Source organism: Prionailurus viverrinus, chromosome B3 (assembly GCF_022837055.1).
Source record: "Prionailurus viverrinus isolate Anna chromosome B3, UM_Priviv_1.0, whole genome shotgun sequence".
NCBI lineage: Eukaryota > Metazoa > Chordata > Mammalia > Carnivora > Felidae > Prionailurus > Prionailurus viverrinus.
In genome coordinates, this window is record NC_062566.1 from 127,528,775 (window position 1) to 127,554,818 (window position 26,044).

The 26,044-nt window shown below is 48.0% G+C and overlaps 2 protein-coding genes across 10 annotated transcripts in view; one reads left to right on the plus strand and one right to left on the minus strand.

Annotated features, from left to right (window-relative positions):
- Window positions 1–25,324, plus strand: part of GPR65 (G protein-coupled receptor 65) — a 159,090-nt gene extending 133,766 nt beyond the window's left edge. For all 9 annotated transcript variants that reach the window (XR_007152928.1, XR_007152930.1, XR_007152932.1 and 6 more), the window contains 3 exons: window positions 12,418–12,550; window positions 23,239–23,554; window positions 25,069–25,324. The gene's annotated coding sequence lies outside the window, so the exon portion shown is untranslated. The remainder of the gene's footprint in view (window positions 1–12,417; window positions 12,551–23,238; window positions 23,555–25,068) is intronic.
- KCNK10 (potassium two pore domain channel subfamily K member 10) overlaps window positions 16,654–26,044 on the minus strand; it is a 123,721-nt gene continuing 114,330 nt past the window's right edge. The window contains exons 6-7 of the mRNA XM_047862432.1: window positions 20,588–20,730; window positions 16,654–18,721 (exon numbers count right to left, since the gene is read on the minus strand). Of these exons, the coding sequence (XP_047718388.1) occupies window positions 18,101–18,721; window positions 20,588–20,730 (764 nt within the window). The 3' untranslated portion in view covers window positions 16,654–18,100. The remainder of the gene's footprint in view (window positions 18,722–20,587; window positions 20,731–26,044) is intronic.

The following is a 26,044-nucleotide window of genomic DNA, read 5'->3' on the forward strand; positions in this document are numbered from 1 at the left end:
AGTAGAAGGGAAAGTTGGACCTTGGGGAGCAGCCTCACTGTTCCAGCATGGCAGCCGGGGCGGGGGGGGGGGGGGGGGGGGGGGGGCGGGGTGGGGGGGGGGGCGGGGTGGGGCAGGTCCCTGTATTGCTAACCAAACCAATGTTGTCTCCAAGAAAGACCAACCTGTTAATTGATGGCAGTAGACCCTGTGTGTTGAGAGAATAGCCAAGATTGAGAGTCTGCCTCTTGATTACCTATTTGATTGATGGCTTATACCACAAAACTCTGATCCGCATTTCCCCCATATTGGGGCCCTCCATGACCTAATTCTATGAGGAGGAGGGCTAATTCCCAGCTTGAGGCTTATTTCCATTCTTTACTCTCTTCTGTTTTTACCAACAAAGGAGTTCAGCCTAGCTGGCCTCATCTAAGGATGAATGATTTCAGGAAACTTCAGGAAAAGGCACAGGCCTTTACTAGAAGGCACACAGGCCATAGTAGGAAGAATTACTAATGCATTTTTGCCTGCATTTATTAATGGGCAGTTAATGTGGAAGGAAAGGAGGTGGGGGTGGGGAGAGGGAGGGAAGGGGGAAGTGGGAAGGGAAACAGGGAAGAATGGAGAGAGGGAGGCAGGAAGAAAGGACAGTGGCAAGGTAGAAGTGAAGGAAGGGATAAGGCAAGCTGACAGGCCACAAACACACCCCCCCCCCCCCCCCCGCCCCCAACCCGGTGGGATCTGTGTGCTATTCCTCAGGCACTTCCGACTGCCCAGAAACAAAGGAAAGGGGGAAAACAAAGGGTTAACTGATAGAGATCCTCGACCTGCAGGACCCAAGTTTCCATCATCCCCCCATAGTGACGTGGGGAACAAAGGCAAGAAGGAAAAGGCAGATAGAATTAAATTTCCTTATAACTTGCACACAGCCCATTGACAAATACTTGAGGCAGGCAGAGTAAAACCTTTCTCCAGAAACTCCCTGCTGTCTTAATGCTAACGTTTCGCTAGAGGGAAAAACAACCATAGCTTGACAATAGCTAGGCCTCTGGTAGCCTCCGGAGTCTTCTTTAGCATATGAAAGTCTCACTGGAAACTTCCCCCAGACTTTCCCTCCCCCATCTCCATGGTATATAACCAGTCTCTGCTCAGGGTCCCAGAACAGCTCTTCTGTCCACGGGTCCTGTCCCTGTGACTTCAATAAAATCACCTTTTTGCACCAAAGACGTCTTCAAGAATTCTTTCTCTGCCGTTGGCTCTGGACCCCATGAACCCCACTATCACCCCAAAAATCTTCATCAGGAGGGAGGGAGGAAGTGAAGGGGTGAGGGGGGCAGGGAATACATGCAGATACAGATCAAATAACTGAAAGGGACAGCAGCTCCAGTCTCAAGTCCACAGCTGAAACAAAACACACAAAAAAACAAAAAACAAAAAAAGCAAAAACAAAAACAAAACAAAAAAAATAAAAACAAAAACAAAATGGTGTTGAATTCGTTTCTGAGAAAGAAGACACTGAATCAAAGTTCTAAATAACGTGGGTTGGGTCTCGCTGCTGCTATTTCCTACCAAAGTGAAGAAGTCCCTTTAACCAGATGGGCAGATGTGTGAACGCTTGCTTTTCCTACCTGGAAGCATTGGATGCATTCTATAGGTCCACTGCGTTATTCCCTCATGTGGGTTCATGTTCCTTGACAAAGTGGTCATTGAACCCTGATCTGAGGCCTACCCTTTCCTCACAGACACTCAGTACTCTCCCACAACCTGGAGGATAAAGTCCAAGGTCCTCCACGTGGTATTTGAGGCCGTCACAGCCTGCCTCCCTCCACACCGCCATCTTGGTCTCTCCATTCTTTTAAATATATATATATATGTTTATTTATTTTTGACAGAGACATAAAGCACAAGCAGAGGCAGAGAGGGAGGGAGACACAGAATCCAAAGCAGGCTCTGGGCTCTGAGCTGTCAGCACAGAGCCTGTCGCAGGGCTCAAACCCACGAACTCTGAGATCATGTCCTGAGCCGAAGTTGATGCTTAGCGGACTGAGCCACCCAGGCGCCCCAGTCTCTCCATTATAACAGCACCCACACGGCTCCTCCCAACCTGTACATCTCTGCGCTTTTGCTGACAATTCTGCTCTGTTTAGAACCCTCACCTATGCCCCTCCCCAGGCCAACTGCTACTTGGCCTCTTCCTGAAGCCTGCCTGCCTGGACCCCTACCTGCTCGCCTCCTCCACTACGTGGCAGCTGGGACCCCTTTCCAGGGGCACACCTCTGTCATTGCACTGATCACATTCTATGACATTTATCGACGTCATGGATTTCACCCTTGACAAGATGGTGAGGTCCCCTGGGCAGATCCATCACCGGATCCCCGCCTTTGCCCCGCACACAGTAGGCATTCAATAAATGTTGGGTGAAGGGATGAGTGAATGATCATCTTCTCTCCACACTTGAACCCCAGATGGAAAAGAAGATGGAAAACAAAGTTTGAAGCCACTCTTGTTTGTTAATCCTTCCCTCCGGCCTCTTAGTAGGTGCATATTCTGTGCCTTTTTCTCCTAGGACCCTCACCTGTTTCTTATTCCCCTTTGTCACTTTAATGGCATGCCAGCTCCTGTGTGCTGGAAGCCTGGCAATAAATAGCGCTACGAGAAGAAAGTGTCAACTCCCAGAGATGGCCTGAGTTAGCTGGGGACGTTGGGAGGCATGCGGCTGTCCCTGCAATCTATTCCTAGGAACTCAAGCGTGTTGGGAGACAGCAATGTCCGTTTCAAGTAAACCGGGGAGGGCCTGACACCCAAGTGTGGGTGCCACAACAGGCATGTTGGGCCGCATTCTGGACCCCTCCCCACTCACGCTGGAGATGCGCAGGTGGCAGCTGGAAGGCTATCTCTCAGGATTACTGTGAAGAGGATCTGGGCCCTGTGCAGAAGGTTGGAATAAGTGCCTTCCACAGTCTCTACCCCTCCACGGGCAGCTCTCCAGCTCTGAGTGTGGTTGGGGGAAACCGCAGGAATCTCTGACTAGGGCTGTGCTTCGGCCCCACTGTTTCGTTCCTTCCCCTGCCCTCCCAGTAGGAGCAATGGGAAGACGTTTGCTCTGCACACCCCTTCTCCGAGTCCTAGAGGAGGGTGGGCATCATCCTCCCCCATGTTCTTGCAAGGTCCAGCCTCTGAAAAGGAAGTGAAAACTGACCAGAGAAGGATAGTCACCATAACGTAAAAGAATGAACGTATGCACCCCCCGGGCCCTGCCAGTATATACCCACTAGTTACTCAAGGCAGTGTGGACTGCAGCAGGCTTGACGGCGAGGTTTTCAGAGCCTTTGGCACAAGCACCACCCAGGACCTTCTCTTGGATGTGCACAGTGAAACGCCAGTAGCCCGGGACCTTGTGGCATCTTCCATTGCCTGCCTGCCAGTCCGATTGTTGGCAGCAGCCCAGAGCACTCACACAGCCCAGCAGCTCAAGAGGGAAATGATGAGCACTGCATGAGAGTCACTCTCAGAGACTCAGGATGGTCTGAGAGGAACTCCAGGGACTCGAGGGGAGGGCAGCTGCGGGCAGAGCCTGAAAAATACTGCCCGTGGCTCTTGATGCAATTCTCACCCTTGGCTACACCCCCTCCCCCAACCACCGCCCGTGTGAGGGTGTTATGCCCAGAATTCGTGATCCCCAAAGACCACTAGGGAGCCGAGTCCGATGCAAAAGCAAAAGAGCCTTTATTCGAGCTAGCTCGAGCTCAATCCCCTACCTGCACCAGCACAGCAGTGAGATACCAGGGAGAGAGAGCGAGTTTCAAAAGCACAAAGGTTTTATTGGGGTCTAGGGGCAGTTGGTGAGGTAATGGCTGTGGCCTCAGCCGATTGGCTGGGGAAGGGTCAGAGTCCTGTTATGCAGATCACTGGGCATGTTTTGATCAGGAAGTTTGAGCGGGTGAGTGGGAAGTTACTCAAGGGGAGGAGGCGCGGTCTGAGATTTCTGCGATTTTCCTGGAAAAGGGGTCATGTCGGGGACATAGTCACTCAAGGTGGAGGACACAGAACAAGATGGAGTCGGCTGGCATAGGCCCTCACTTTCAAGGGAGGGTCTCCCTGGGGAGTTTTGCTGCATTCAGAACAACTGGACTAAGATGCCTCCTAGGGAAGAGTTTGGGAGTGAAGGGGGCGACAGTCTGGATGCAGGAAGACATCCTAGCAGGTGGGGCTGGCAGCAGCAGCTGCCCTCCAGATGCCGGCTCTGCGTGGAGCCTCCCGGCGGGTGAGCAGAGCAGACAGAAACTGGCTGCTCGGCGGCAGAGAAAGCGGAAGACAGGAAGAGGCAAACTGCTTCTTGTCCCCACTGTCTATGCCTGGCCCAGACGGTTTGCCTGGCGCACAAGGACCCGGGATACGGGGTTGCTGGGCATGCGGTGCAGCCCTGGTGAGGTCGAGGAGGGGGGTGCAGCTTCTGTGTACCGCAGGGCAGTCCGAGGCCACGTCCCTGCTTGTCACAGCCTCGCCTGAAGAAGGGTGCAGGCTCTACTTGAGTCTGGAGTCCCGTCCCCTCTCTTGCCCATTTCTCAGCATCATACCACCACTACCCACCCTCCCAGACCCCATGTGGTCAATGGGATGCAGCTTTTCAACAAACAAAACTGTATGCTTTTGCAGAGCTCAGAAACTGAACTCCAAAGCACACAAATGCTAGTCGTATCCCCCCCAACCGAAGGTTCCCCCAATACCAGCCCTCTTGGCCTCCTAAAGCCAGAGGGAAGTGGGCTCTTCTGATGTGAAATGATGTCTAAATGCAAGATGCATTTTTGAATGGAATCATACATGACTTCAAAGGGCCCATGTGAAACATGGGATGTGCATAGATGCAAAAGCATCACCTGCAGCCAAACCCTCCCAAACTGCAGGAGGAAATTCTTGCCGAAGGCCACTTACCTGGCACACTGGAGGCGAATCACGGACCTTGGACCGACTGTGGGAGTCAGGAGAACGGGGCAGGAGGGAGACGGGGAGGAATGGCCAGTCACCTCCATTTTCTCTCTCTGGGAGCCACATTTGGTGAAGAGAAACCATCCAGGATGAGGACGGCAGGTGTGGCCTAGGGGAAGGATTCCACATGTCCCTGTAACAATTAAGCCCACCCGAGTCCCTCCAACAGACCACTGTCCTTGGCTGCTTCAAACAGGATGGGACTCGGGGAACAAGAGAGGGAGACAGAAAAAGAGGAAGGTGAAGCCACTACCTTGTCTTTTCCATGGCACACTTGCCCCTGGACAACCTGACATGTTTTCTGATAAGCAGAGAACTTTCTGACTTTTCCTACTGATGTTACTGACAGCCTGTAACCAGAACTCCGACTTATCTTCTCACCTGAGCTGGATGGGGCTGGGGGCTGGGGAGTGCTGTTGACATTCAGGTACAGTCATTACAAGGCATCGCTGTTGCTTGAGTCTGGCCAAAACCAGTGCTTTCACTGAGACCACAGGATAAGGGGGGCTTTGGAGGGGGCCTCAATGGCAGGTGGTTGCTCCTTTGTAACGGAAGGGGAGGAAGAGTCCCCTACCTCTGGGAGTTGGTATCCTGCCTTAAGAAACTCATCCAAGTGACTCTGGAGAAAGGGGAGTTTTGCGGGCCTACCTGGTGCCATTGAGGACAAAGCAGTGGCATCTGCTGGAGCCCCTCCCCCCTCTACTCTGGTGTGGTTTTCATGTTGGGATTAGAAGCTTCATGGCAGAGAAGCGCCAGTGAGAAGAATGTGGGATCTGGAGCTGAGCACACGTTTATTTTCTGTCCCTGCCTTTTGACCCTCTGGCTGGTGCTGGCAGTGGGTGTGACCTTCAAGTTGTCTGGCCCCTCAGGCACCCACTTAGCCAACGTGATTTGCACCTTTGTTGTGGTAAACAAGGGAGACTCTCCAGCTTAACCTTCTGGATGGGTCTGAAAAGCCAGTTACTGTCGAAAGGCTCTTCAGTTTCTTTGAGAGTTAAAACATAAATAGGGGGAAAATAAATTTGAAAGGGGGAAACATATTCTCTGAAGACAAGGACTTGTCAAATACTGGTGTAGAATTTTCCCTCTGAATCAATTATGTTCTTCTGTACAGATAACAGCATAGGGTAAGAGGAATAGAAATATTTACTGTTAAATATTGAGTACATAATTATTTAACTAATTAGCAATAGAATCATTAATTATAGGTGCATGTGCCTGGCGCATAGTTACGGGCTTCGTATATGGTAGACCTGATGTATTCTAACCCAAAAACTTCTAACCTCTTTTTTTTTTTTTTTTTTTTTAATCTTCTTATGTAAAAGGCCACCTCTTGCTTTGTTCTAATGGTCTTTGGGACATCTTCTGGGTCTTGCCAGAAAGGCCCAGAAGCCTTAGCTTAAAGATACAGAAATGGGGGAGACCCCCACCACTGTTAAGCACTGAACATTGTTTTTGTTGAACAGAGATTCACATTGTACACTTTTGGCTCTCTTTATCTGCTGATTCTCTGAAATAAACTTCCCCCCAGGAAGGAACATGAGACAGAAGACCAGCTCTGTACCTTCAGTAATGTTCACCTCCCCTTGTACAGATGGGAGCTGTTTGTGCAGAGGTCCAGAACCTGGCCTATGGCTAGAGCTTGGCAAATAGTTTAGTGCAGCTGGCCCCCTCCTCCCTCACGCTGCCTTGAGATGCACCTAGTTGAAGCTCAGCCTTTTCAGCGTGTGGCGTTTTCAGTGTGTGGCCTGATCCCTGGTGAGTCAAGCGACCCTCTACACTCATTTTCAGCCATCGATGGATGCATTGTGTTGTCTTAGTTGGCTGGGCCCTGGGAAGAGCCAGTCTTGGGAGACCTCTTCCTCTGTCCCAGCAACCTCTTCTTCCTCTTGTGGAGCAGGCACAGGGGCAGACCCAGAGAGCCAGGGAGAAGAAATAGGTCTCCTGGAGCCTGCCCGCATCTCCATGCAAGGTGCCTACTTCCTCCTGGAAGGCTCTCCCTAGTCCCTTCAATTCAGATCCCTTCCAGTACTTTCTATGACCTCAGCCCACCTCTTCTTGTTTTCGACGGTTGCTGGATCATCTTCTGAAACCTCTAGCTTGCTCGGGGCTAGCCCTCCCCAAATCTGAGGCTAGCTTTAGCTTTCTGACGGGCCTCTGTGCCTCACACAAGTCAGGTAATCTATGTGGGGTCCCTCCCCTTATCTTCTATACTCATTGCCCAATGGTTTTGGCCCATCTGCCCCACCCCACACCAGAACACACGATATATTGCCCTTGAGGGATGTTAGCGCCTGCTCCCCTCTCCCCCCCCCCCCCCCACAGGGAAGCAGACCCTGTGGTGCCACCTGCCGGCTAGGCAGCCATCTTCTCTGGAGAGATTATTTTGCCTTTTAGCTTCTGGTAGACACTTTTGCCTGTATCCCCTACCTTTTCTCCTTTACCAGTTCTCATTGTTCTGTCAGCATCACTAAGGATTCAGACTTTTGGGAAAATTAAAGGCTAGGGAAATATTAGGCTATTTCTGCTTCCTTTCCAGTCACATCCTTCTCTTGCTTGAATTGGGGTGGAGGGTCGGGATGCACAGAGGGCAGACTGACGAAAGGAAAAAGAACTTGAGAGAGTAGAACACTTTTGTGCAGGATAATCATCCAGTCCCACTCCTAATATGCAGTCAGCTTCTAGGAGTCAGCTCATCTTTCTTCCAGGAGCTCCTAAGGGGACTGGAGAGGGCAAGAGAGAGGGAAGGGGGAAGCGGGCCCCTCCCAGCCACACACATATGCCTCTTTTCCAGGATGAGTCCTTCTTCACCTTGGCCAGAAATTGATCCTGGACCCCAGATCCCACAGTGCTGAGCTAGTAAAGGGAGAGAGCCCAAGAAGCGGGCATAGAATGTGCTTCTGGACGTCCAGGGGGTAGCCAGGCCTGGGTGCATGTGCAGTCCAGTCCTGTGGCTAATTGGATCTCTCTCCCCACAGGAGCCCCTCACTTCTGCCACCAACCACCATCCTCTCTGCCCGAGGGAGGAGGCAAACTCTGCTGGGCCCCACCTTGCTACTGCTGAGGCTGGAAGGAAATAACAAGTAGGAGATCAGCCGAAGGCATTCCTGGTCTCTAGTTACAAGAAGCTACCTCCCCACCCCTTCCTCAAAAAGAGACTGTCCAGTCCAGATGCGCAGTATTTCTAGAACAGGGATCATCCACAAATCAGGGAGAAAACTTGATCTGTTCTTGCCTAAGAAATAAGACGGTGCAGGTTCAAACCAAGAAGAATCATTTAGGACAGAAAAACAGTTCAGGTCTGCAAGAAAGAGTGACGCTCTTTATTTTCTGTAAATTTCCCTTTCAAGACCCACCCTACTGGGAATGTGGGAAGTCCTACTATGGTTGCTGGTTTGGGCTAGGATCCTGGGGCCCAGCGCCTTCCCCCAGGGCCCCTGGCCTTCTGTCAGGGCTGCCCAAGGGCTCCTCTACTGAGGCTCATCATGCTGTCTGTCCTTTCTCTCCAGGAGGCTGCATGCAGGCCCCCTCTGGGGAGACCCCAGAGTCTGTCCCTGAAAGGGCGGGCCTACGCTGGCCAACTCCATCTTGTTCTGTGTCCTTCACCTAGACCACGCCTCCTCCCCTTGAGTAACCTCTCGCTCACCCATTCAAACTTCCTGATCAAAACATGCCCAGCGATCTGCATAACAGGACTCCGACCCTTCCCCAGCCAATCGGCCGAGGCCACGACCCTTCCCCAGCCAATCCGCCGAGGCCACGACCCTTCCCCAGCCAATCGGCTGAGGCCACAGCCATTACCTCACCAACTGCCCCTAGATCCCAATAAAACCTTTGTGCTTTTGAAACTCCCTTTCTCTCCCTGGTATCTCATCGCTGCGGCGGTGCGGGTAGAGGATTGAGCTCGAGCTAGCTCAAATAAAGGCTCTTTTGCTTTTGCATCGGACTCGGCTCCCTAGTGGTCTTTGGGGATCACGAATTCTGGGCATAACATCCCCAACCTAAGGGAGTCTCCTCTTACTCAGGGAAGATACTTTCCCATCCGTGTGCTCCAATCTCCTCTGCTTCCTGTCACCTGAAATCCTCCTGTGGACGTGGCTTTTGAATCAAAGCAGCAGGAATATTCTTGCCATTATATTCCTCCCTGGAGGAAATGAAGCCAGAACCTAGGATCTGCTTGACAAAAGGCAAGGAGAGAAAACACAGAGAAGGAAGAGGAACTCATATACTGCATGGGATTGAGTCACACGTGGCTATCAGAAGGAGTTATAATTCCTGTTGTAATTGGTGACTAATAGAGCTAATCTTCTGTTCATCTTTTAATTTTGGCTTAACATTGTGATTTCTTGAGTCATTTTAAAGCATCCCTCCCCCCCCCCCCCCCCCCCCCCGCCCCTTAACAGAAAGTCTTATAACAAAGTAATCCCAAGCGAGGATTTATCTGTGGTATCCTCAGACAGACGGGTCAATCTTAAATATTATTACCCAGAAGTATGCTTTGGAGCCACTCACACACTCCTGCTCCCTAACTGGTTACACCTTCTTTAAGATGCTGCCTCTTACAGAAAGCCCGATTTGATTGCCATGGTGCTCACTGATCCTCATGCCTTCTGATTTCCTAGCCCCTTGTGAGAATTCCTTGTGCTTTTGAACAGAATCACATACCGCCCTATTTTTATTCTTCCTCCAACCAAAGGGCAGGATTTTAGCATCCCAGAGCACATTGCACAGGGCTGCCTCACTGCACATGTGACATTCTTGTGGGCAGGAACCTTGCCATCCCTTGCCACTGTCCCAGGATCTCATACAGAGTAGGTTAAATGGTTGGTTGGATGGATGGATGGATGGTGCAGTCTTAACTAGCTACCATCACTGTTACCTATGTCTCTCTTTTTATTCCCCTCAACAATCATTCGGTGGAGAAATTGTTTCAGGCTTCTATTCATTTTTGGAAATAATGGAACAGCCTATTCTCTTCTTTCTTTTTTTTTTAAATTTTTTAATGTTTATTTTTGAGAGAGAGACAGAATGTGAGCAGGGGAGGGGCAGAGAGAGAGGGCTCCAGGCTCCGAGCTGTCAACACAGAGTCCGATGCGGGGCTTGAACCCACGAACGGTGAGATCATGACCTGAGCCGAAGTCGACGCTTAACCGACTGAGTCACCCAGGCGCCCCTACTTCTCTTCTTTTTATGGAATCAGAACAATGTTCTTTTGAGGCATAGGTTAATGTTCTACATAAAATATTAAAATGTACATCCATCAATTACGTTAGTGTTATGTGTATTTCTGTTTCTTACATTTGTAACTAATAGTGTTGGTTCCAGAATGGTAGAGTTCTCTAAGGCTCTTCTTTTCAAAACAAGTTTATATCTTACAAAGTCTTACAGTTGTTCTTTGCCTCAGGTATTTGCAAATAACTCAGAAGAACCATTGTTGTAGGCAGTTTGTAGATAGCGTAGTTTACTATATTGGAAAATATTCTAATATTGTCATGTTCCAAGTGAGGAAAAAATCCTTATTTATCTTAAATGATTCCAAGTAATAATTAATGATCTTTAAAATTCATTTAGTAAACACGACTCTTTCAAATAGATTGTGTGACATTTTGTATATATACATTTTTTAGTTTTAGATCCTTATATTTTTAAATTTTTTTCTTTTTTAAATTTTTTTAACATTTATTATTGAGAAACAGAGCGAGACAGAGCATGAGCAGGTAAGGGGCAGAGAGAAAGGGAGACACAGAATCCGAAGCAGGCTCCAGGCTCCGAGCTGTCAGCACCGAGCCCGACGCGGGGCTCGAACTCACAGACCGTGAGATCATGACCTGAGCTGAAGTCGGACGCTTAACTGACTGAGCCACCCAGGAGCCCCTTTTTCAATTTATTTCTAAGAACGAGTCATTAAAATTTTGAAATATTTCCCACAAAGGCAGGATGGATGTTGAGCTGTGCGCCACCTCAAATTCACACAGCCAGGTGTACCCTAGCATTTTAAAACCACAGTAGTTTTGTGTTAAGGTTGTTTATACCACTCTGGTGCCTGTGATTGATGTAAGGTCATAGACGTGACCAGGTAAAAGTTGTCATTGGAGTCAGTGTTCTGTATCCGGAAATCTTCCAAGATGTTTCCCATTTGTCTGGACAGCTACTCTGTTCTTTTGAATCCATCCAGGCTCCTCTTAAGTTCACCCCAGATTTGGGCTCTCTTCATCTGTTCCTACTCTCCACAGAGGCCCTTTACTCAACACCCATGGTTTGGGGTTTGCTATTCAACCAAAAAAATGTCTTTTTTTTTTTTTTTTTTGGATAAAATCCAACCACGTTCTGTGCACTGTGCCAGGCCCATGGAAACAATGAGTGAAAAAGATGTCCCTTCATGAGCTCTGGATACAGGGAAGGTGGACAAGGGGATCATTGGAAGGCCATCAATTCCGGTCCCAGAGGGGCAGAGAGATTTCTAGAAAACTGACTACAGCATGGTGGCCAAGAAATTGAGTAACCGTGAGATGCCTCTAGGGTTCTTAGGGCTAACTGGAGAGGAATTTGAGGGGTCGGATCCCCACAAAGCAGCTGCGCAGGACCAGAGAAATATTGTTTTATGGCTGTTTCTAAGATCCATTCCTATGAGGCACAGCAGGAAGCCCTTTCCAATTATATCTGGGTACTTTGGGGTTTTCGAAGAAACATATGTCCATTTACAAGAATTTTGGAAAACTCTTTAACCGTCAACAAAAGGCATCACACTGCCTTGCCTCTGTCCTCTGACTAATGCTACTCAGTTCTAAATGCATGCCCTCCTGAAGGAATGTGTTAAAATGGAGAGTAGTATTGTTCTGGAAACAGTTCTGACCTCATGATCCCATGAAAGAATCTTGAGGACCTACGAGGGTCACTGGACCATATTTTGAAAACTACTGACCTTGGCTATAGTCTTAAAGTGGATTCTGAGAATGTATCTGGGTTGATAGGGAAGTAACTCTGTGATAAAGAGAGCCGCCTTGGGCACAGGAGTCAGGGGTGGTGACCCATTTGCCATATGTTTGACATCCCCACAAAGCATAATCCCTTATTTCCTAAATTCATAGACATTAAAACTGTATCTGTAGTAATGACATTGGCCTTAAAACAAATATTCCATCAGCATACATCTAAATGAGAGCTATTCTTCAGAGTAGTCATTTTAGAGTCTAGTTATTTCAACAACCATCACGGTAAATTTTAGAGTTCGTTGTAAAATACAGACCCAATTCATTACTTTGTAGGTAAACTGGGTTTTGACCAAGATGATACTTTAGGAGTGGTATAAATTGCTTATTTCAGGAGTCTTGGCTCCAAAAGACTTCTAAGTCATGAAAAAATTAAATCTGCCTTGAAGGATGCAAATGCGCTATCAATAAAGGCATTAAAATCACTTCACCAATAATTTTGAGTGTCTCTGTTTGTATCAGGCACAGTGCTCAGCGCTGGAAATGAAAGACCTAATTCCTGCCCTGAGGAGCTTATCATCTACATCAAACTGTGGTCTCCTCCTCCAGCAAGACAGTGGGTTTCCTTCCATAGGCTCTGGCCTGATGCATGCAGGTAAGCGGGTGCTCGGCCAGGCAAGAAGCCATTCCCTAAAAGACCTGAGTGTAACTCCCGACCCAGCCGCTGTGAACCGTGCTTGGCCCCACAAGAGAAAGGAAAACAGGAGAGACATTGGATTGGATCTTCCAGAAGGTCTTTGTTGCAATTTTCTGCATCATTGGAAAAAAAATTACATCATCATCAAATAAAGACAATAGCAGCACAGCTTATTGAAATGTTACAAGCAAATTTGCTTTTGTACTTTTCCTAAGAACATTACGAAATTCCCTCCTCCCCCCACCCCGCATTTTCAGTAAAATGCCTTTTTTTTTTTAAAGCACCATGAAATCCTACAGAGAGAAAAATAGGTAAAACACCTCCACACAAGGGTTTTCATCATCACTGGGTCCCCTGCCTGTGAGTCTGGGACGGGAGAGGCTGGAGGCTGGTATGTGGGTTAGTTTGCATATCGCTTCTAGGTACCACTGCACCTTCCCCCTTCAAGCTCGGCACCCTGATGGCAAAGGAGAGGTTTTCCAGTTGCCCTCCGCAGCACAGGTCTGCTGTTTTGATGGACCAGAGTCCTCTCAAGGGCTTTTTTTTTTAATGCACAGGGAACTATGAGAGATTTTTCACTTAACCAAGAACAGAAGGTAGATTTCAAATCTTAGGCACCTGTGAAAATGATAATCACTTTCAGTAAAATCAGAGACGCTTCTTATTTCTCCTCAATGCCACTGCGCTGATGTCATGTGGCTTAGGGACTGCCACAGGAGGACTGAAGTTTACATGGACTGCAGGCAAGTTGGTGAAGAAAAACACAGGTGGTTTATCGCGCAAAGACAGAGTGCAGGGCTTTGTTTATAAGCCATGTCCTCAACATGCTATCCCAAAGTTTCCATATGCAGAATACAGCATCGACAATGCCAAATTAAAGTCACCTTTGTTTCAGAGAGTCCCCACTTTTATTTTTTAAGACCATTGCTAACTAGCTCTTACACTAACTATACTGATGAAAGTTCTCTCTGCTGACACAGCCACCGTCTTTGCACATAGGTGCATCATCAAAGAAACAATAACCTCCACTTGAAACATCAGCGGGATACGGAAAGCAAAGACAAGAAATGCAATACTGGTTTCTTTCTCATTTTTTAAGAGAGTCTCTGCACGTTTGTTTTATTTTCTTATGCCTTTCCTATGGTTCAGAAACCATGGTATACATTGGATGGTCTCCATTCTTACCCAATCCAATGAGTATAAATCTGCCTCACCCAAATTCTGGCTACATTCTCACTAATCCCCAAAACCAAGCACACAAATAGATGAGCGGCATTGACTCAGCCAGGAAGTCCTCCTCTCAGAGGGAGGAAGGAGGTGGTTTGCTAATGTCTAGTGCAATTAGGACTTTCAACATGGAACGGTCCCCCATAGAACCCAAGGCAGCCATTTCCAGTGTGTGTGTGTGTGTGTGTGTGAGAGAGAGAGAGAGAGAGAGAGAGACCTGTGTATAGTATATGAATTCATGAAGTAATCAAATCAAAGGGAACTTTTACTACATTTGACTGCAAATAGCAACAGCTTAAAATTCTTTAAATAATCTTAACGCCATGCAAAAAATGTCCGCATCGCCTGAGCCCTCCGGGTGACAGCCTGCTGTAAGGGAGGATAGAGTGAGCCTACACAGGGCATGATTCTAATTTGGACACCAGGCTCCCAAATACATCTGGTCTCCATCAATTACCCAGAAAACAAATCCCAAAGGGCAGGAGACTAAGCTCTTCTCTTAGCCTAAGATGAAGGGGCCCATTAGTCGTTATCTACAAACCCAGCTAATATGGTTCTTAATAAATTTAACAAACTCGTGGACCAGGGGATGCTTGGTCAGAATGCTGCAGAACTAAAAGGGACCTCGATGATTTTGTGTGTTCAATTCCCTCGATGTGCTGATGAGGTAACAAAGTTGGATGCGCAAGGACTCAGTTGCCCACCATCACAGGCTGGGACAGGGGAGCGCAGACCAAGAGTCCCAGTCACCCCACCTGTAGGCCAGGAACACCCCTACCTACACACACATTAGGGCCCTACCCCAAAAGCACTAAGTTCTTAGAGTTTGCTATTGGGTGAGGAGTTGGTATGGAGCTCTAATCTCCAAACCGTCCCTCAGCTGTCAACAGTAAACCTCCAGATCTGTTAGGGAAGAAAAAATTGGTACCCAGTTACCAGGTGAAGCGAAAGTCACCACCCACTGAAGATACGGAACATGTGTTCTTCCCGTGTGCAAAATTGAGGCATTTATTCCAGGTTTATGTGGGCGGGGGGTGGGGCGCAGGCTGGAAGGGCAGGGCTGTGCTGACGTGTGTTTAGAATTTGTAGCAGTCTTGCTACATGCTATTGGCCCCATCTTACAAGGGTGACATTCAAACAGCTTCACAACAACTAGCCTCCCCCCAGATCTTAGCTTGTACACACTAAGCAGAGTCCAAGCTCTTATTCCCTCTCAGCCTCTCCTTTGGAGAGTATGTTATAGTTTGTCCAACACTGCATATTTAATGGATCAATCTCCATAGAGGGAGGGCTCTTCTTTGATTATATTCCTTGGGGCTTTGTCCCCCCCTGTACTCGGGGAACAGGTTATATTGGAGATTTTCCCACTCTCAGCCAAGGGCTGTTTTGGATCCCTCTGTATTTACTGTGATTTGACTCGTTTGGGGAAGCACACACCAACACCTGTTCCATTTGGTAGAATGTGCAGCTTAGTTTAGTGCTTTGAATTGTTTTATTCCTGCTGTATACGGAGTTCCTGCAAACTAAGCAAGTAAAGTGCAAAAGAGTGCTTTCAAAGGGCAGTTTTAACAATACAGAAAGTGTGCCGCATACAGCCTTCCCAAAACCCAAACCAAAATAATGTTTACGTAACCGCAAGGGTAACCCGCGAGGTCATGTTTCCGCTAAGACCTTGTGCCCTCTTGGTAACGGAGATCTTCTCCCCACCTCTGTATGCCGTGTCCATGAAACTAGAAAGACACACATGCACACACACACACACACACACACACACACAAGAATGCATAACATGGACGCTATAGCAAAGTCAAAAGCAGACTTTGGTCAGACAGCCTTTGAATACCAGCTCTACCACCTTCTTGCTGTGTGCCATTGGGTAAATTACTTAGCTTCCCTGAGCTCCCGTGTCCTCATCTGTATAGTGGGTTTATAACCACTTCTAGTACAGTGTTCCTGTGAGGTTTCAGCGAGCATTTAACGCCCATAAAGTGCCTAAATCTAGTGCCTGGCCCACGGAAACCACTGGATAAATGACAGGGAAGCCTCTTCGCCAGATTTGTCCGTAGGGTCTAGAATTTTTAACACATTACTATAAAGAAGGTGACAAGTAATACAGGGTGGATCGATAGATAGTTTAATCAGGAAGGTTTTAACTTGTTGGAATAAGAAAAGTCCCAGTTATCCACCAATGAAAACACATTTTGCAGGCTTGAAGGACTCTCCCAGTAAGAGCCAACGCCCACACCTGCATAAGCGTCGTTTCCTGTGTCTCTTAATGTGTGGACACAGGATGTCACCAGTGAGCCACAGCTCCAGCCAAGTGGAGGCATTAAACCAAATCTACCGTTGGACAGGAAGGGCCTCATGAAAGTGATTCTTTTTTGGCTCCTTCCCAAAGGAAATGCCAGAACTTTAACTGGAGCCCAAAATTTGGGGCAGGGGGAAGGGGAGCTACATGTGGTCCAGGCATTTTGGGGAGACGGGCAGGAAGAGGTCTGCCCTGGTACCAGTGGTCAAGGATGTGGCGGATATAATTTTCCCCAGAAGTCAGAAAGCATTAGATGGTTTTGGGAAGTCTCCACTAGTCCTGTGATCTCTTGATTAAATCCACTCTGTGTGTGAATTGTGTGAAACCCCCAACAGGTGGTGCTGAGCCTGGGAGGACCATAACCTGCAACCTCCTGAGTTTGCAAGTCCAAAGGCTTCAGAGTGTGGTCCACGTAGCTAAGTGTGAATGGCCAGCCAGTTATGCAAAAGGCTAAGGATGGTGAGCCTAGCACATATTTTGCCCTTTCTGATTAAAAAAAAAAAAAAAAAAATCATCAATTCAGAATCTTCTCAAAACCTATGACTAGCCACTCCCCCACTTTCCTTCACAATTTCAACCTCATGGAACAATCAATTATCAGGTGTTGCTATTGTTTGCCTTGAAACGATCGATCACACTGGGGTTCCAACTTTCGTGAGTAGCAGGTGTGGGCTAAAGAAACAAGCAAGGAAAAGAAGTGATGCTTTCAAAATAAGGAACACCCAAACATAAAAGTGGAATGTTGTAAATATTTCTTTTAAGCATTATTTGTAAATGGCATTAATGGCACTTAAGCTGCAGGCAATTTTAAAACAATTCAATCTTCGTGTACAAGAGTTGTTGGGGGAATCTTTCTTTCGTTTGGAGATAGCAGGACTGGACCTCGTCACTATGTCTACCTTAAGACACCCAAAGGGACAAAAAGCCCTGAGATGGAATGATGCCATGGTCCTCCTTGGTATGTCTCAGACATGCAGGATGTCTATTTTTGTAAAAAAATTAGGATCAGCTAGACAGAACAGCAAGCCACTGGCATCATGCAAGGCAATTGTTTTGGTATTTTTTCCCCCTCTTATCAAAACGACTTATAACCGAAGTTCCACTAGAAAAGTGAACGTGAACGTTTCAGAACCAGTTTATTTTCACCACTGCACCCACTGAGGAAAATGCATGATGTTGTGCCCGTAACCATGCAGCAAATGAGGCCGAGTGTCCGCCGATGCTCGCGGGTTCACTTTTTTCATCGTTCGTCGAAAACACAAAGTTCAGTAGGCTTCTGTCATTGGTTAAGGTGGTATTCCACAGTGTGATGCATTTGTGATTTTTTTTTTCTTTTGTAATGAGGAAAGCAATTGCACCTTTGAATACGTGTGCTCTGATCCGTTGCCAACAAATTCCACGTGCTCTCAGGTCCCACAGACGCTCATTTGGAGCCTAGAAAGAGTAGGTGCGCCCTGAAGGGTTTGTATCAAAACTCAAGCTCGGAGCAACATGCCAAAATGCCAACTCAGACCCTCCCTGCAGGTACTCGTTCACCCCCCATCTGGTCCCCTTCTGTGTGTGCACGTATCTCTAACGGTAGGTTCGGAAAATGAGACTCCACTTAGGAGACACATCTGTTCCTTTCAGAAGGCTGGTCTAAGGAATAGCTGCCCTTTTCTACATGCTGGGGCCGGGGTGGCACCACACAGGGGTGCAAGCACCGTCCCAGACACGCCCTTAACACTTGCGGCCACGACCTCCTGCGTGTGCGAACACTCCCCCAGTGTCCTGCGGCCGCCGCCAGAAGTGCAGTCCTTGTTCTTTGACTCCTTTTGGCAGAGCGATCTTTCTCATCTCAGTCGTTTATGGCACAGTGAAATATATTCTTCGATGCTATGTAATTTCGGACTAACGAGAAGTCTGTTTAAGGCACGTGTCTCAGGGTGAATATAAAAAACACGACGCTTGGTCAAGTCCAAGGTCCTCAGCATTTAGTTTCTCTCTTCAAGTAATGCGTTGTTCTCGAGTTCCTGGTCTCTGGTGTCCGTGGGGACCAGCCCGTTCTCCATCCCGGCCTGCTGCTGGATGCACTCAGTCAGCATGGCCGTGCTGGAGTGGTCTGAGTTGCACATCTTCTCCGTCTCCTCCTCCTTCTTCTCTTCGTCCAGGGAGTAATTCCGGAAGGTCTTGTAGATTTTGTGGACGTCCTCGGGCAAGGTCTTTTTGAGGTCCTTGTTTTTCCTCTTGGTGAGCTTGGAGGTGGACCCGAACTTGTTGATGATGTTGTCTTCCGAGGCGCCCTGCCCGTGTTTGTTGAGCTGCTCCGACCCTTTCAGGCGCAGGTTGTTGGGCCGGTTGTTGATGCTCTCCTGGGATGAGGCCTTGAAGCGGCCCGTGTCCAGGGCGGCGAAGACGGAGCGCTTCTCGGGGGACAGCATGTCCAGCGAGTGGGCCCTCTGGTCCAGGCCCAGGCGCCTGCGCTCCATGCTGCGGATGGTGGCCGCCCGCTGCAGCTTGTCGTGGATCTCCACGCTGAGCCGCCGCCGTGTCTCCCGGAACTCGGCCGTCACGTTGGCCTTCCACTCGGCCGCGTGGGCCTTGATTTCACCGACCTGGCCGGGGGACAGAAAAGCGACAGGATGAGAAAGTCCTCTCTCCGCCTGCCTCGAGCCCCCACCCGCCCCCAGCGCCCACAGCCCTTGGATGTCCTGATGGGAAGGCTGGCTCAAGGGAGGCCAGGAGATGGGGGAGCACAGGTCCAGGGGGAGGGAGGGGGGATCAGGGAGTTACACTTGCTAGAGAAGCCGCTGGCAGGAGCCTGAGATGTGGAGGCGGTGACTGAACGGGAGGCAGAGCTCTCTGCGGGAGAGATCACTGTTGGGAGGTAGACAGGCTTGGGTTCCTGTTACGCACCCACCCCTTTGTTAGTTGTATGGCCTCATCCCTCCAACATAAGTAGGGTAATCATGTCTAGCTCACGGAGCTCTTGGCGTTATGTGAGACAGAGAGAGACATTCCCAGGAGGAAAGCACCCAGGGGGTGCAAAGCAGATAGATGTTCAGGGGGTCCTTGGCCCTTCTCTGTTCCCCAGTGCTCCTGTCTGGGAAGGGTGATCCACCTGTCCCAGTTAGACTAGGACTGTCCCGGTTGTAAAACACAGAGTCCTGTGTTCTGCAGTCCTGGACAACCTGGGGACCGTCGCTCACCCTGTATCTGGGCCACACGGTCGTGTGCTGTCGAGCTTACTCTGGTTTAAGAAGACCCTCCAGAGCACCTGGTGACCAAACTTTCCTGGTCATGTTCTGCAAAAGCCCACAGAACGTTCTTCCTCCAGGGTGAAGTTTTTGCAGGAGGATCAATACCAAATTTCTCGGCTCTCATTCAGCAGCACCGAGACTAGTAGTCCCACGTCTTTCTATACGGATGAGCAACTAACTCAGAAGTTTGCATTTTTTGCATTTAGGAAAGTCAATATTGATGTGGTTACTTTTACTATGGCTCATTTTCAGTAGGTCAGTTAGCTCTCTGGGGGATCGGACTGAAGACTACACTGACAGTGTTTATGCAAGGCAGGAAAATTTAACACTTGGGCCCGGGAATGATATGGGAAAGGAAATATTCCCACACAGTAACTTTCTCCTGGGGCCTTGTGTATAGAATGTCTGTCTTCTAGGAAGTGAGCAGGTGCCCTTAAAGAAGCTGTTCCTCTTTTTCTTTCTTTCTTATCTCCCTTCCATTCTTTAGCTCCTTTCTTCTTCTCTTGCCTGCCTTTATCTTTTCCTCTCTTCCTAGAAGAACTACACGGACATTGTTTTTAACCACAGAATCTACCTTCTCCTCTTATGTCTTTTCTTGCCTTTGTTTTCACGCACATTTACATGAGGGAGTAAAGGCTGCGTGTCTTGGACACATGGGTATGTCTGTTTCTATAGATCTGATAACCGAGAGGGGATGATGGTGAAAGGGATCCCTTGTGTTTGCTTCCTCATGGCTGGCCACTATTGAAGGACTTCAGTCTCAGGGAACCAAGAAGGATTCATAGTATTTTATTGCATTTCCATATAGACCCCAAGACCTGAAGGACAGGCCATCTTTCTCAAGCTTTTTAAAAACGTTCTAAACCTCTCCCTCCAGTCTGCACACCAGCCTCAGCTACAGCCTACCCCTGCTGACAATCGCTGTTTGGTTTTTTTTTTCCTTTTTCCCTCTTCATTTTTTAAAAAGCAGTCATCGTTTACTAGTCTTTCCCGGATCTCTGGCCCGGTGAGTCACCAGATGTTCTCACCTGCCGAAAAGGGATCCAGAAATAACTGCTATTCCGTTGACCTTGGCTTTTAGGGAATGCTTCAAAAAGAGGAAGCCACAGGGGCCCTCCGTTTATTTAAGAAGCCCTTGTGCCCATAGAAGAGAGACAGGTAATTCTTGACATGAGCTAATCTGATCTCAGGAACGTTCATAGAATTTGGAAGGAGTCCTACCTCTTCTTTTGTCTTTTTGGATAGAACCCGTAGCCAATCTCCGATCATACTGAGGACGGCTGCAAAGTAGGCAAGGCCAACAAGGATCCAAAACCACACTAGGGGCTTATACCACTCCCGGTAATTGATCCCAGCGTTTCCCCCTGAAAACAACCAAACGTTATTTTAACCAGGGCCTAGCATATGGTCTTTGCAGAACAAACATATTCTGGTCCACATGGCAGAGATGTCTTCCCATCACCATCTGACACGCAGCTGTTAGGCCTGCTGTACACAAGAGGTGACAGGCAAGGAAAAGATTTGTCCCTTCCCTAAAGGAGCCTGGCCTGTGGCTTAATTTCTTTTCATACACATATATTTTAGAGGGAGAGAGAGCACGTGTGTGAGCAGGGCAGAGAGCGGAGAGAGAGACTGAGAGGGCTCAATCCCACCACTCTGGAAACATGACCTGAGCCAAAATGAAGAATCAGACACTCAACTGACTGAGCCACCCAGGCGCCCCAACTTCCTTTGATTCTTGACCACTAACAGTAACACCCATAACAAAAACTTTTCAGAGACACCTGGGTGGCTCAGTTGGCTAAGCGTCCGACTCTTGGTTTCAGCTCAGGTCATGGTCTCACAGTCTGTGAGATGGAGCCTGCATTGGGCTCCACACTGACAGCCTGCCGCCTGCCTGGATTCTCTCTCTCCCTCTCTCTCTATCCCTCGCCTGCTCACGTGCACACACTCTGTCTCTCAAAATAAATAAACAACAACAACAGAAACGTGTCAGTGGCCAGTTTGGTCCACTTCTTCTCAACCTTGGTTTGACAATGAAAGACATGAGCGAGAGGGACAACAGCTCAGGCCCAGCCATCAATTTTTTTTCGTAAACTCCTTTAAATGTAATAAAAATAGGGACGCCCGGGTGGCTCAGTGGGTTAAGCGTCCGACTTCGGCTCAGGTCATGATCTTGCGGTTCATGAGTTCCAGCCCCGCATAGGGCTCTGTGCTGACAGCTCGGAGCCTGGAACGTGCTTCGGATCCTGTGTCTCCCTCTCTCTCTGCCCCTCCCGTGCTCACACTCTGTCTCTCTCTCAACAATAGATAAACACTTTTAAAAAATTTTTTAATGTAATAAAAATAAAGGATCAATAATCCCAAATGGCTTGGAACCATTTCCCCCTTAACACACGCATTTACTAAGAGCAGAGTGGATGTGAGGAAGTAAAATTAGACTTAATGGCATCCTTGAGACTTTGATCCTCGCAGTAGTGATTTCACACTAACTGAGGGATGGTGTTTACACGATGCTAATCCAAAAGGTCAATCAGTCTGAGTAATTAGAATCACCGTGCTCCAGCTAAAAGGCCAGCGAGTCCAATCCCTTTATTTTATATGTAGGGATTACGGTAGAAATCTATCAAACCAGATCGGCCAGCTGCCTGATGGCATTGACCGGCTGTTCCGTTGAAAGGACCAGTCATTTATTGCAAATAATTAGCCTGTTTCTTCTCACCCTCCTACAGGCCCTACCAAAAGTAGCCGTGTAAAATAGGCTCCAACCTCAGCGCTGTCTCCTGAAGAAGCGAAGAAGTTCCATGACATGGCTGCTATCAGCCTGCCTCTCACCCTGTGACACATTGTTGCCCAGTGAGGCAGGCAGGCGGCCATTTCTAATTTTTTTTTTCCTTAATATTTATTTTTAAGGAAGAGAGAGAGACAGAGTGTGAGCAGGGGAGGGAAGAGAGAGAGGGAGGCACAGAGTCTGAAGCAGGCTCCAGGCTCCGAGCTGTCAGCACAGAGCCCGATGCGGGGGCTCGAACTCACAAACTGAGAGATCATGACCTGAGCTGAAGTCGGACGCTTAACCGACTGAGCCACCCGGGAGCCCCCCGGCGGCCATTTCTAAGGTAACTGAACATTAGCAATGTATGGGTAATTAAGGTGTTACACGAGGAGTGATTACTAGTCTTTCCCACTGAGTGGTGGTTGCAACCTCATCGAGCCCCACGGAATCCAGTCTGAGCTCTTATGGTCTCAGTAATACCTCCCAAAGGCACGTGGGCAGGCCCTGTGGCCTGTGGCTCCTGTCAGTGGGACCGAACCCAGGGTGCAGGGCAGCCCACAAGGCCTCAAGATCTCCACAGCCACTGCCATTTCTTACATTGAGAATTCCAAACATCGCTAACGGGCTCTGGGGCAACCACACTTCGGTCTGGTTCAGCTGCCTTTGTTTGTTTGTTTTTTTTTTTTTTCCTTTTAGGCAACGCCCCCCCACCCCTCCCCCATAGCTTTCTCTAGGGTTCCTGCAACAGTAAGTGGTTTCTGAGGTTCATTTCCGCGCTGCGCGGGAGAACCGTGCAGCTCGGTCCTCAGAGCCTGGGGCGGGGGGAGGAGGGGTTTGCCGACGGTAAATATTGACCTCAGCAAATCACCACCGCCCGCCAAAGACTGCCACTAGGGTGCGCTAGCAAACAACACAAAAGGCACCCTTTGATGGATTCCTTTCTCAACCGCTTGTCTGGAATTCAGAGCTCCGTGTGTGCGCTCCCATTGAGGGTTTCGAAATGCTCCGACGTTGTTAGGCTGTCCCAAAGGAAGTCGGCTATTAAAATAAGCCAGCATTTAATTCTGCATGATGACCAATGTTCCGATTATATTTCTAGAAGTGATGCTGACTCAGAGCAACTATCAACTCTTGCTGATGCACCTTTTTGAAATGGTCGGGCCTCATTCCCTGTTGCTAAGCTTGTGACAAATTTCATGCCTTAAAGGCATGCATCTTTGGACCACAATCTACAGAAGTTCTGGAAACCCAAATTTAGGAAGGGCTGCTCCGCTCGCAGTCAGCACTGTGAATTATAAGAGACACCCTGTCCGTGGAGACCTCAGAACAAAAGAAATAAGGCTTTGTAATCAACAGTAAACAAGGGAATTAAACCAGCGCCAGGCCTGTGACTGTGGGGGTCATGCCCTTGCGAGGTAAGTAAAGATAAAGTCAAGTGCCGGTATGTGCTAAGTGCTCTCAATCCATGGGGGGTAATAAGAAGAAATAATAAATCAAAATCAGTGGCAGGACCCCTTGAAGCACCAGAGGCCCCTCTCATTTTGTCCTTGCTCCTCTCCTCCCTCCCCTTCCTTCCGGGGAGGAAAGACACCAGCTGGGCAGTGTTCCCTAATAAGGGCGGTCACTGTGGGTTAGAAGGTAAAGAACATGCATGACCTTTCTTCTCTCCCATCCACGATGAAGAGCAGGGACCCATATACACATCATAATGTTAAACAAGTCACACATTTTCTTTCCTGGGTTATCTTTAACTTTTTTACTTAGAACCAACATATGCAAAATCATTTAGGTTGGCCAACTGTATTCATCTAGGGATCTAAATAAATCAAAGCTATCTCTTTCTGACATTTTTACTGAAGCAGCAAGGCTCTAAATAAAGTCCCATCACACCGGCCAACCGAGAACATTCATGTGCGTTAAATCTGGGGCTCATTTATTTCATTTTATTTTTTATTTTTTGGTCAATCAGTGCTGTTTTGTAAAATGGAATTCATATTACTTTACAGGTTCATATTCACCTTTCAATTAACATGAAAGCCTTGATTCAATAATATTAGCAAAAGTAGATAGTAGGTATTTATACATTGACTGTAATGTGAATAGATTATAATAGTTTTGGTTTTATAAGATCACAACTTATAACAGTAAAATGTAAGATATTCAATTACGTTATTGTCAAATGTCATCTTCTTTTTTAATGTCAGGCTTCCCTGCATTTTCTTGCATTGTATAATTAATTATATGTAAACAGATAACCTGGGGGTTGCCTGAGTGGCTCCAACGGTTAAGCGTCTGACTCCTGATTTCTGCTCAGGTCATAATCTCACAGTTCATGAGTTCAAGCCCCTCGTCGGGCTCCTCACTGACAGTGCAGAGTCTGCTTGGGGTTCTCTCTCTCTCTCCCTCTCTCCCTCCCTCTCTCTCTCTCTCTCTCTCTCTCTCCCTCTCTCAAAATAAACTTCAAACAAATAAACGGATAACCTAAATTCAAATTAAAACTTTGCTGATCACTAAGTAAATAAATTTTTAAATTTTATATTCCAAGGCTCTGCTATTTGTGCCCCAGATTAGCAGATTAACAGGCTGAGTCGAGCAGGTGTTTAGAGAGAAGGTTCGTCACAGGTGTCCTATAACAGACAGTCCAGCAGACAGCCCAGGACTAACACCGAGCACACCTGGAAGCACAGACCAGTGCGAGCCATGCCCTGGGGGAACTTACAGAAGTTTGTGAAATCGTCCCAACGGGTTCCCTGTGGTTTCTCTCCGGAGCTTCAGGCCTCTGCTCGGATGGCATGAAGTGACTCCTGACCCAAGGCGAGGAGACGCACAGTGACTGTGCATAAGGAAAGACTGGTGGGGACCCAGACCCCGGCTTTTGTAAGTTTGTAAAGTTTTTAATCACTTTGACTTTGCAATGCTTTGTCCTTAGGCAATAAAAAGGAAGACAAAATATATAAAAACTGCTATTTTTTACAAACTGGACTGCAGTCTTCATCTGCCCTGCTGTAACAGCTAGAAGACCCCTAGTAGCCTGGAATGAATGTGGAGGCACCCAGGCACCTTTTGAAAAGACTTCAGTATCCCCTCCAGAATGTCCTGCTTTCCAGATTCCCAGATCCCTGTCATCCTGGCGAGCACCATACTCTGTGAGGAAACCAAGGTGCTGCCAGGATCATGTGTCAAATAAAGCATGGAAGGCCCATGATCTCAGTGTGCAAATGTCTACGCAGCTGCCTAACCGGGAACTGGTGAATAACACACACACACACACACACACACACACACAGACACACACACCACTCAAACGTGTTGAGCCTAGGACAGAGTTGTTTAATCAAAGCGTTCACTTCTCGGAGCGGGCAATGATCCATTGCCCGACCCCCTAGAATTATCTGTTAGGACACAGAAGGATGGCCTGTTTCTCTCTCTTTGCCTTCCCACCACACTCTGGGAAAGCCATACATGTAAGAAGCCAGATCTCATTTCATTTTCAAACTCCCTGTCCCCGGATGAAATTGATGGTGGTTTTCTTTTGCTTCTATAAACATAGTTCATTGGCATTGACTTTCACAATGAAGGCTATTTCTTCTAAAATATACATTCATGCAGAATCCATTAAATTTTACTCCCTTGGGACCGGTCTCGGCTTCTACTAGTCAGCTGAGTCCTAAATTTTGTGCCCAGGATAACTTTTGTGGGGACCACAGCCCTCCCCTGGGCAGCATCAGGAAGCCTAACCCACAGATGGCTGCAGGCTAAACTCTATGCTAATCTCCCCAAAGTTCCTTATTTGCCACTTGCTAATACAGTCTTTATCAATTCATTCAAGGAGCTTTAATGCAAATCATAAGTCTAACATTCAATGAGAAATTCATTTCACTCATGCATAATTCATATGATGATAA